This window comes from Anolis carolinensis, chromosome 2 (genome assembly GCF_035594765.1).
Source record: "Anolis carolinensis isolate JA03-04 chromosome 2, rAnoCar3.1.pri, whole genome shotgun sequence".
NCBI lineage: Eukaryota > Metazoa > Chordata > Lepidosauria > Squamata > Dactyloidae > Anolis > Anolis carolinensis.
The window spans coordinates 23,893,181-23,905,148 of NC_085842.1; the positions used below are offsets into that span (position 1 = coordinate 23,893,181).

The 11,968-nt window shown below is 43.2% G+C and overlaps 1 protein-coding gene across 1 annotated transcript; it reads left to right on the forward strand.

Annotated features, from left to right (window-relative positions):
• Positions 1 to 1,395: 1,395 nt before the first annotated feature.
• Positions 1,396 to 11,026, forward strand: LOC100565302 (zinc finger protein RFP). Its single transcript, XM_062973624.1, has 7 exons — positions 1,396 to 1,883; positions 3,173 to 3,268; positions 3,539 to 3,769; positions 6,351 to 6,373; positions 6,740 to 6,858; positions 8,219 to 8,251; positions 10,098 to 11,026. The coding sequence occupies exons 1-7, from the start codon at positions 1,476 to 1,478 to the stop codon at positions 10,616 to 10,618; spliced, it is 1,431 nt and encodes a 476-aa protein (XP_062829694.1). The 5' UTR covers positions 1,396 to 1,475; the 3' UTR covers positions 10,619 to 11,026.
• The last annotated feature ends 942 nt before the right edge of the window (positions 11,027 to 11,968 follow it).

Sequence of the window (11,968 nt, forward strand, 5' to 3'; positions counted from 1 at the left end):
AACAATAAATTTATTTTTGTATGATGCCTCCATCAGCAGGGGACTCGGGGCGGCTCACACAGGGAACAAGCCCAATATAATCACATAAAATCATAAAATAACAATTTAGACATCAGACAACACAATTTAAAAACAATTTAAACTGGTCATAGTTACCCTGTTTCCCCGAAAATAAGACAGTGTCTTATATTAATTTTTGCTCCCAAAGATGTGCTAGGTCTTATTTTCAGGGGATGTCTTATTTTTCCACAAAGAAGAATTCACATTGATGGTTGAATTTTTAAAAAATGAAAATGTATTATCTATTGTACAGTAGTTGTCATCACAAACCAGCATTACCAAACTGTGAATCCTTTCAAGAATTTCTGTATTATTTTTTATTGCTATACTGTTTTTAAATTACTGTTTTAAATTTCTTTTCGTATGTAAATTGTTGTTGGGCTTGTCCCTGTGTAAGCTGCCCTGAGTCCCTTCTGGGAGATGGAATACAAGAATAAAGTTATTATCATATTTTTATTATTTCTTCATACTACCTTTATTTCCATGTACAACAATCTATGGTATGTACATTTACCAATCCTGCATGCTTCCAAACAAAAACTTTACTAGGTCTTACTTTCGGGGGAGGCCTTATATTTAGCAATTCAGCAAAACCTCTACTAGGTCTTATTTTCTGGGGATGTCTTATTTTCAGGGAAACATGGTAAAATCGGCATAGTTAAGATGTTAAACAATCATCCAGGCATTAAAGATCCAATATAGGATAATATCTGGGCAATAATCAAAACTGATTTAGGGAGTATCTATTACAAATAGGACATACATCAAATAGATACAACAGGTAGGGAAGATAAATCAGAATGGGAATCAAAAGCACAACAGAGAGGAAATAATAATATTACAGGACAGCCTACTAAGTACCATATTAACTGGGGCAATGCTACATAGTCTTGAACTTGGGTCATCGACGGAGGGTTACACTGAGGGAAAGGAGAGATCAAAAGAAGAATAGGGAAACAGCAAGGTCAAACGGAGAGGGGAAAAGATTAACTTTATAGACACGAGTCACGGTAGTAAATGGGGCTACACTACACAGTCTTCAACTCAGAGGATGTGTGTCGCTCTAAACTGTCATCGTTGTGCACAGTGAGAGTGGCTGATGAGGATTACTTATAGGTCACAACTAGCCCTTTTAATTGTACTTAGAAAAACATCAGTAGCCAAAGAAGCTTTTTTAAGCAAGGAAGTTATATGCTTGGAGAACACTTTGCATGGTGCCCAGGAAGGCAGAGAAAGGGAAGGGTCGCATGTCCAGATTCCCGAAGGCTGAGGCATTTGGAGAGCTCAGAGGCTGCAGCGCCAGAGGTTGGGCAGAGGCGGAGTCAACAGCTGCTTTCCTGGAAGAGAAAGTTTGAGAAACGAAAGTTAAACTGTTAACTCTGTCTTGTCTCTGCAGTGGAGCAGCAATAACAGCCATGGCTTCTGGAGACTCTATGAAGAAGCTGTGCTTGGAATTGGCCTGTCCCATCTGCTTAGAGTATTTCAAGGAGCCTGTGATGATCATCTCCTGTGGGCACCATTTCTGCCAATCCTGCCTGGATCAATGCTGGGAGGGGAAAGAGGCCTCCTGCCCACAATGCAGGGAGAAAGTGCAGGAAGGGGACATCAGGCCAAATAGGCAGCTGGCAAACCTGGTGGAAATAGCCAAGGAACTGGGGAGCCAGAAGGCGGAAGAGAAGGGGAGGGTCTGCCAGAGGCACCAGGAGCCCTTGAAGCTCTTCTGCAAGAACCACGAAGCCCCCATCTGTGTGGTGTGCGACAGGTCAAAGGAGCACAAAAACCACAAAGTGATCCCTCTGGATGAAGCATCAAAGGAGTACAAGGTAGGAGGGGGTAAAATAGGGACTCCTGACAAGGTGCTGTGATGCATCTCCACTCCACAATAGAGATCTGTGGCTGGTAATTAAATATTTCTCCAGGCCTTCAGGTTTTCAGGTACGGGAGGGGGGGATCTAAACTGTAGGATTAATGCAGTTTGACACCACTACATGGCTTCAGCTTTTACTGCCAGAGTATTGTTGGCCTTGCCAAACTACAACTCTCAGAATCCCATAGCCTTGTGCCTTGGCAACTAAGGTGGTGTCAAACTATAATCGCCTTGGGTCCCCCAGGGAAGATAGGGCGGGGTACAAATAAAGTGTTGCTGTTGCTATTATGTTAATTCAAATTGTAAACACATCTTAAAAGATGGGGCAATGGAATCAAGCTACAGGAAAAGATATTCTGTCTGAATGTTAGGAAAGACTATCTGATGGCAAGAATAGATCCATGGTGGAATTTGCTTTCTTGGAGCTTCCCGGGTCAGAGAGTCAACACTGCTGAACAGCTCTCATAGTTAGGAAGTTCTTCCTAATGTTCAGGGGGAATCTCCTTTCCTGTAGTTTAAGGCCATTGTTCCACATCCTAGTCTCCAGGGCAGCAGAAAACAAGCTTGCTCCCGCCTCCCGATGACTTTCCCTCACATATTTATACATAGCCCTCATCATGTCTCCTCTCAGCCTTCTCTTCTGCAGGCTAAATATGCCCAGCTCTTTAAGCCGCTCCTCATAGGGCTTGTTCTCCAGGCCCTTGATCATTTTAGTCACCCTCCTCTGGACACATTCCAGCTTTTCAACATCTGCCTTTTCCATATCCCCTGTTAGCATTACCTCATCTTCTCCTCGCAGAGGCCCTATCACCTCTTTGTTCTTCCTTTTACTACTGACATAAGCAAAGAAGCCCATTTTATTGTTTTCTTCTTGCCTGCAGCTGAGCTAAGAAAAATGAAGAAATTCCATGCTACAAAAATGGAATCGTCTGGTCCAGATCCTGATATCTGACAACTTTGTTTCAGAAATTGATTTGCACTCATTTCCACTGAGGCCCCTTCCACACAACTGTATAAAATCTACATTGAACTGGATTATATGGCAGTGTGCACTCAGATAACCCAGTTCAAAGCAGATATTGTGGGTTATCTGCCTGGATATACTGGGTTATATGGCTGTGTGGAAGGGTCCTAAGACTTCTTTATTGGGCACATGGTATTGCTAGGCATTTTTTGATGTTTTTATTATAAAAACTGTAAACATTGAACAAAAGAAGTGAACAAGGACATTGTCTTTCTCTTCAGGATCAGATTGGGAATTTGCTGGAGACTCTGAAGAAGGAGAGAGAGAAAATTCTTGCCTGTAAAGCAGATGCAGCACGGGAAAGCCAGGATGTGCTTGTAAGTGACATTCCTATTGGACAATCGGTATTGCTTCTTTGTGTGTGACTCTGTAAAATCAGGGAGGAAAGTACTTTGTTAAAAATATCTACTATTTATAAAGTCCTAATAGCCTACAGCCAATATTGATCCAAGCCCATTCCAGTGGAGGGCCCTTTTGAATCTTCGTAAAACCTTTTCTCTACTGGATATTGACATTTTTTGTATGAAGAGACACAAATACAGCTTCTTTTTGCCTCTCATTCCTGATCCTGCTTTCCTTTATTCTAGGGGAAAATCCAGAGAGAGAAGGATAAGGCTGTGGCTGCATTCAGACTCATGTACCAGTTTCTAGAAGAACAAGAGAAGATTCTGCTGGCAAAAATGGAAGAGGTGGAGAAGGAGATTTCAGCCAAAGGGGATGAACATCTGGCCAGACTCTCCGAAGAACTCTCCTCTCTCTCGAAACTCATCCAAGAGATGGAGGAGAAACATCAGCAGCCAGCAAGTGAACTCCTCCAGGTAAGACCCATATTGTCCCCATGGGGGGCTGAGACGGCGACACCTCAGCTTTCTCATGGTTCAGTGTACACAAAGGTGGGATCGTCCAGGCAAAAAGTCCATAATCCAGGAACAGAGTGAATATGACACTCCAAGATCCATAAGTTTAGACACCAGTCTATGTGGGAGGATTGTGTTGAACACAAAACTGAAGTCTGCAAAAAGCATCCTCACATACAGTAGAGTCCCGCTTATCCGACTTCCGCTTATCCACACACTATATTATCCGATGCCCAGGACACCTTCCCTCGCTTGCTCACCCCCTCTGGGCCAGCGCAGCAAAGGTGATTGCAGCCTTTTCCCCCTGCTCTCTTGCTCACTCACCAGGCCAGGTCCTGGGTCTCATGCCACTGCCGCCATTGCTGCCGGGACCGGCCTGGTCAGCGAGTGAGTGAGCAAGGGAGGGAGGGCCTTTGTTGCCCACCCTCACTCTCGCTTACTCACTCACTCACCAGGCTAGGTCCTGGTTTTGCCCTTGCTGCCGGGACCCGGTCCGGTGAGTGAGTCAATGAGCGTGGATGGGCGGGCGGGAAGCAAAGGAGCAGTGGGGACACTGCCCTCACCGCTTGTCCTCTTCCTCCTCCTCCTCTTCCTCCAGAGTCAACCTGCCGAGGGAAAAGAGGAGGAGGAGCCTTTTCTCCAGCAACAGGGGAAGAGGCTCCTTCTTCTGCCACCCTCCCTATTATTCGACAGTTCCGATTATCCAACAATCTGCTCGCTAGCTTATGTCAGATAATCAGTTGGAGACCAGCGTAAAGGTTCCAGTTAATCACCCTAATTTGCATTGAATGGCTACATCTACTAGCTACTTTCTGCCTGGGGGCATTCTTTGTTAACTGCCCCTAGTTCCCATGTCTCAGAGTGTTGCTTCTTATTTACTGTTCTGATTTTTGAGTTTTTTAAATACTGGTAGCCAGATTTTGTTCATTTTCATGGTTTCCTCCTTTCTGTTGAAGTTGTCCACATGTTTGTGAATTTCAATGACTTCTCTGTGTAATCTGACATGATAGTTGTTGGAGTGGTCCAGCATTTCTGTGTTCTCAAATAATATACTTTGTCCAGGTTGGTTCATCAGGTGCTCTGTTATGGCTGATTTCTCTGGTTGAGTGAGTCTGCAGTGCCTTTCATGTTCTTTGACTCATCCTTGTGTGCTGCATTTGGTGATATATTTGTCCACAGCTGCATGGTATCCGGTAGACTCCTGCAGAGGAGAGAGGATCCCTCTTGTCTTTCGTTGACCGTAGCATTTGTTGGATTTTCTTTGTGGGTCTGTAGATAGTTTGTAGGTTGTGTTTCTTCATCAGTTTGCCTATGCGGTCAGTGGTTCCCTTGATGTATGGTAAGAACACCTTTCCTCTGGGTGGATGTTTGTCTTGACTCTCATGGCTTGTTCTTGGCCTTGCAGCTCTTCTGATGTCTGTGGTGGAGTCTCCATTGGCCTGTAGAGCCCAGTTTAGGTGATTTAGTTCACCTTGGAGGAGGTGAGGTTCGCAGATTCTTTGTGCGCGGTCTGCCAGGGCTTTGATTGTGCTCCTTTTTTGACTTGGGTGATGGTTGGAATTTTTATGAAGGTATATATCTGTGTGTGTAGGTTTTCTGTAAACTGTGTGACCCAATTGTTGATTGGGTTTGCGGATGACCAGAACATCTAGAAATGGCAGTTTTCCTTCCTTTTCTTTTTCCATGGTGAATTGGATGAATTGGATAATAGTTCCCCATCATTTCAGGTGGGTCAGAGGAGCATGGCCTATGATGGCTAAGGCATCCTCTGTTGATCTGTTGACTCTATATGCAAACTGATGTTTGTCCAACGTGTGCGGAAGGCAAGAAGTGATATGCCTATAGACCAGATTTTCAAGGCACTTCATGATGATGGAAGCGAGTGGCACTGGTCTGTAGTCCTGAAAATTACCAGTAGCGAACCAGTAATTGAGAAGCTAGAAGCAAACTGTCTGCTTTCCCCTTTTTATATTTATATTTTATAGCTATATTTGCCTTTTCTCAAAGCAAAAATTTCTCAATTGCACAAAAAATAAAATTCAAAAATGCAGTAATAACAGTGGTGAAGAAAGGCAGGTTGACAAGGGTGTTTAGATGTATGGTCACTGGACCATGAACTGCCAAAGTGAAAAAAACGGCAATGTCAAATGTGCACAACCTGGTATGTATCTGCTGTCAATGATAACTATAGGGGATTATGGGGGCCCATGCAATAACATGCAGGGATCCAACTCTGGTCCTTATTGCCATCCAGCACCAGGGCATTGGCTGAAGTTGAAACTCACCTCAGCCTGGGACCCCTCACCACACCAACATTGCTTTCATCATGCATTTATGAAGTGTGTGGCCTTTTGCAAAATCATGGCACTGATGTAGATGCCCCATTATGTAAATCTACCCCTCTTTGCGGAGGGAGGGCTGTTTCACCCGACTAGCTTTACTTCAGCCATTTCAGTTGGTTGGAAACACTACATCTTCAGAAACATGCAGAGAGTCTCCATGCAAAGGCCTGTCCTGAGTTCTTTCTTCTCTTCTTTTACAGGATATCAAAAGCGTCTTACAGGGGTAAGTTAATCTCCCATAAAACTTGGATTTGCATGTGAAGTGCATCCCTCTCCTCTTGCAGAAATTGGTGTCTGGGGTTCAATGGTGGTGTTGGATATGATGGCCCATGAGACCCCATCCAACTCTGTGATCTTGTGGGTCCGCCTCTATACCATGGGATTATAGCAGTTTAACTGTAATGTCTCAGTGCTATGGAATCATAGGAGTTGTAGTCGTATAAGGCATCAGCACTTTTTCGTAGAGAAAGCAAAAGGTATTGTAAAATGACGAGTGCAGGCATCAAGCCATAATATTTGAAGTGGTGTCAAACAGCATTAATTCTATAGAAGGTGCACCCCATGATATTTATCTCTCTCTTTTTTGCAGTTATAAGGAAAAGGAGAAATTTGAGATCCCTGTGGCTTTTCCTCCTTCTCTGAAATGGAATATCTTGGACATCTGCGATATAAATCCCTTTCTGGAGGGTATCATGAAGCCATTCAAAGGTAAGGGTGATTGTCTGCAAGGATTTTCGGGGAGTTATAACATTGTTCTCAAAGGAGAGGCATATGTATATAGGGAGAAGAGCTTGTTCAAGATCCCAAGCCTTTTAGAGGCACTAAGGCTCTATTCACACTGCCATAAAAATACAAATTATCTGCTTTGAACTGGATTATATGGCAGTGTAGACTATGGTAGTGAGGAAACTCTTCTTTGATAATTTCAAATATATAGTAGTGTAGATCCACCCTAAATGTTATGGCAAGCACTTTGAATCCAGCCCTACATACATCATCTTACAATTGTCAGTTTGGGTCTCGAGTCCAGTGCTTCTCAGGCCCTCTGTTACAGGGAGCCAGTGATATTCCTTTTCTAATGTGACCTGGGGAGCAGTCAACACCTGAGAGAACCTTATTGTGTGTTAAGATTCATCCCTTTGTGTCCACAGAAGCCAAACCATTCAGCCCATTTGTCCAGTGTGACTCTTTGGTCATCCTCTATCAGACATTGGCCATGGTGTCACGCTGGAGGCCTAGTTATCCCTAGAGAGGTGTTCTCTGAAGGAATTTCTAGGTCCTTTCGTGCGAATTTGCTCCCATCTACACTGAGCATTTAGTGCAGTTTGAAGCGAGATTCCAACCGCGGTGGCTAAACAAGAAACTTCCACTAAAGTGTGCAAAAGAAAGCATTCCATGTGCATTTGTATCCTGTCATTTGAGTAATCAGTCACCATCCAGATAATCTCCTGGTAACTGGTAATCTCCAATTATAGTTTGAAACTGACTTAAGTGGTCAGGATGGATGTCCTCTGTAGGATGACTCTTTGGCTGACCACTGATTTATTCTGGAAAGCCTGGTGATTCCTAGAAAAAGCATTGTCAACAGTTCATGAATAATGAAATCTACTGGTCTTCATCTCAGTCTGAGAGTTGGCTGGCATATCTATATAGCAGCCTTCATAATTCATACATCAAGACATATCTGAGCGATGAAGGAGGCAGAGGTGTCTTTCCCGCAACCCATCCTTTGTCTCCTTCCAGTGTGGACTAGGGAAGAGTGGCCCCTTCCACTCAGCCACCTTTGTCCATGCATGAAATGTTTCCGCTGATCTACTGCTATGGCACCTGCACATTGCGGCACAGGAGGCATTGACTGTATTCCATGGCTGGCCATACATTGTGTGTCAATGCAGTGATGCACATTGGACAACCAATGCCAGCATTCCCAAATGAGGCATAACTGTGTGCAAATGAAGTTACACTTCATCTCTTGGGTGAAGGATCTCGGCCGTCTTGAGTTGTTTTCTCTCGATTCCTGAGAGTCACCATGTCTTGCTCAGTCTCTCTCTTTCCTTTCTTTCTTTAGACTCTCTGGAATCTGGACTTCATCAGCAAAAAGGTAAACAAGAAAGATTTTCTTCAGAAGGAGTTTGCCATGGCCTTCCCTCTGAGGCTGAGAGAGTGGGACTTGCCCAAGGCCACCCAAGGGCTTTCCATTGCAGAGGCAGGATTCGCACCCTGGTCTCCAAGAGCCCTCCTAGTCCAACTCTGTCACTAAGGTGTCATGCTGATTCAAATTACAATTGTCTTTGTTTACTCCTCTTGGCTTCTAGGGAGAAATCAGGCTTGATTTAGATCTATTTATATTTCTTTTTAGACTCTCCTGAATCTCTTTACTCAGCCTTAAGCATGCTCCTGCAAGATACAGCAAAGCCAAGCAAATCAAACAAACAAACCCTCTCCCTTTCTTTCAGGTGACATCTTCACTGTAGAATGAATGTGGGTTGACACCCCTTTAACTGCCATGGCTTAAAGCTGTGAAATACAGGGAGTTTTATTTTGGTGAAGCATCAGCAGAAGGCTAAACATCTTCTGAAACCACAACTCCCAGGATTCCATAGCATTGAGCCATGGTAGTTGTAAACTGCATTAATTCAACTGTGTAGATGCATCCCTTGATGAGTTTAGACTTTCTCTTGAACAGCAGAGCTTCTCTGGTGATTTTCCTCTCTTAGAAATAATCCTGCATCTTGCTATGCCCCACAATCGAAGCCGAGAGCAACAGTGGAAGGCTAAGGGGGCGTATTGGCATTTCGCACCCTGAGGGACCTTGGGAGAAAAATCATACTTTTCAAAGAAAATTGCAAAAACCTGTTTTGATCCTGAGGAGCCCAGGAAGCCTCCAATTGGGGGGAAAGCCCTCCTAAAAGTTATTTTGTATTTAAAAGGTGCCTGTGGGATGATCCACCAATCACAATAACAAGCCATGTGCGGCACTTTGCCCACCCATTAACCCCTTTTAAATCTAAAAATAAGCCTACCTCCATTCAGCACTGCGAACAGTGTGGTATTATTATAAAAGGCCAGGTGGGGGTAAAGAGACCTTTTTGACCCCCTGTCCTGTGCTGAGTTTAGAAACATCAGTTTTTGGGGTCTCCCAAGTTCAGTATCCTGCAAATATCACAGCTGGAGGGCTTGTGCTGTCCCAAAAGTAATGTTCTCACATTTTGCTCACAGTGATTAACAAACAGGTTAAATAAAAAATGTTGTTGTTGTTGTTGTTGTTGTTGTTAGGTTTCATGGCTGAATTGGGAATTGATCCCAGGTCACCAGAATCACAATCCAGAGCTCAAATCACCAAACTTTCAAATGTTAATCTTAAGAAGGAGAGGGACATATTGGTGAACCTGTCTAGATTTCAGGGCACGAGGGAAGATTTCCCTGTCATTTTATAAGAATGTAAGATGGAAGCTCAACCCTCCAGCAATGTACATCTGTCTATCTATCTTTTCTCTTTGGTTTGTTGTGGCCCGTATGGCCATGTTCCAGAAGTATTCTCTCCTGACGTTTCGCCCACATCTATGGCAGGCATCCTCACAGGTTGTGAGGTATATACATCAACCTCTGAGGATGCCTGCCATAGATGTGGGTGAAACATCAGGAGAGAATGCTTCCGGGACATGGTCATACAGCCCAGAAAACACAACTCTGTGATCCCAGCCATGAAAGCCTTCGACAACACATTTTCTTTCTTTCTTTCTTTCTTTCTTTCTTTCTTTCTTTCTTTCTTTCTTTCTTTCTTTCTTTCTTTCTTTCTTTCTCTCTCTCCTTCCTTCCGTCCTTCCTTCCTTCCTTCCTTCCTTCCTTCCTTCCTTCCTTCCTTCCTTCCTTCCTTCCTTCCTTCCTTCCTTCCTTCCTTCCTTCCTTCCTTCCTTCCTCCACTGATCTGTTCCCACCACCAACAGCACATGTGACTCTGGATCCAGACACAGCCCATCCTCTGCTCATCCTCTCTGAAGATCGCAGACGGGTGACGTGCGGAAAGATGTGGCAAAATCTTCCTGACAATTCTGAGCGATTCACTAATTATCTTTATGTGCTGGGCCAGGAGGGATTCAGGGGAGGCAGGCATTTTTGGGAAGTCCTTGTGAAGGATGGGAAAGCATCGTCTGTGGGAGTTGCCAGAAAGTCTGTGCAGAGAAAGGGCTCCTTTCCCAATGGCCCTGATGCTGGGATCTGGCGAGTAGGAAAGCGTAGGAGTGAATACAAGTTCTACTCCAACAACAGTGTGTCCCCAACTCTGAATCTGAGTGAGAAACCCAAGAGGGTCCGAGTGACACTGAACTGTGAAGGGGGTCGGGTGGCTTTTTACGATGCAGACTCAGCAGCCCTGATCTATGAATTCCCTACAGACTCTTTCTCAGGAGAGACCCTCCTCCCGTTCTTTTCTGTGTTCTCAGAAGGCCAACTGGAGCTCTCTTCCTAAGGATGGAGAGCAATGTCCAAAGACTCACACAATCAGAGACACAAGAGGAGCTTTATATGCGTAGATCTGGAGCTGTTAATTCTCTTTCCTCTCCTTGAGAAATCCCTCTGCTCTCTCTTTACATATTTGCCAAAAACCGACTGGGAGTCTGGAGTGTGAGTGATGAAGGCTTTCCCCATCACCCATGGATGGATCAGGGACTTATTCCTTCTGGAAATATCAGCAACAATGACAACAGCAAAGCGGGAATAAAAGACCCAAATTCATATTTAGTCAATAATTTCAAGTACTGGAATTTTAATCCATGAGACCTAACTCTGTGTGGGCTAGGCTACACTATGTCTCTCTTCCTCCAGCCTCCTGGCCATCTGTACTGAAGTCAATAAATAACGCAACAAATATGAAAGATTTGCTTGTCGCGAGGCCTCAATTTGTTTCTGACCTATCATGGGGTATTTTTGGCAAGGTTTGTTCAGAGGAGGTCTGCCCTTGCCTTCCTCTGAGGCTGAGAGAGTGTGACTTTCCTGAGGTCTCCCATTGCCTTTCTTTTTTTTTAATTAAAGTTTTATTGTTTTGATGTGTATATTTTCCCATCAGCTGGAAGCCCCCCCCCCTCAGTAAAGTGCTAATAATATAGTTTTGTATATATATATATGTGTGTGTGTGTGTGTGTGTGTGTGTGTATATATATATATATATATATATATATATATATAGTATATAATATACAATTTACTTTAAAATAATAAATAATATATTGTATATACATGTAATATTGATAATAATATAATGTAATGCAATATAATACTACTAATAATACAGTAATATTCATTATATTACTGGTAATATTACAGTATAATGGTGTGGTGCAATATGCTGGTATATAGTGCAAGTGTGCTGTGCTAATGTACATACATACACTGTATGTAAATATTCTTTGTAAGCCACTCTGAGTCCCCTTCGGGGTGAGAAGGGCGGGATATAAATGTAGTAAATAAATAAATAAATAATAAATATATAGGAAATAAAACACAATCCAAGAAAACAAAAATAGATACAGTAGAGTCTCGCTTATCCAACGTAAATGGGCCGGCAGAATGTTGGATAAGCGAATATGTTGGATAATAAGGAGGGATTAAGGAAAAGCCTATTAAACATCAAATTAGGTTATGATTTTACAAATTAAGCACCAAAACATCATGTTATACAACAAATTTGGCAGAAAAAGTAGTTCAATACACAGTAATGCTATGTAGTAATGCGTATTGAACTACTTTTTCTGCCAAATTTGTTGTCTAACATGATGTTTTGGTGCTTCATTTGTAAAATCATAACCTAATTTGATGTTTA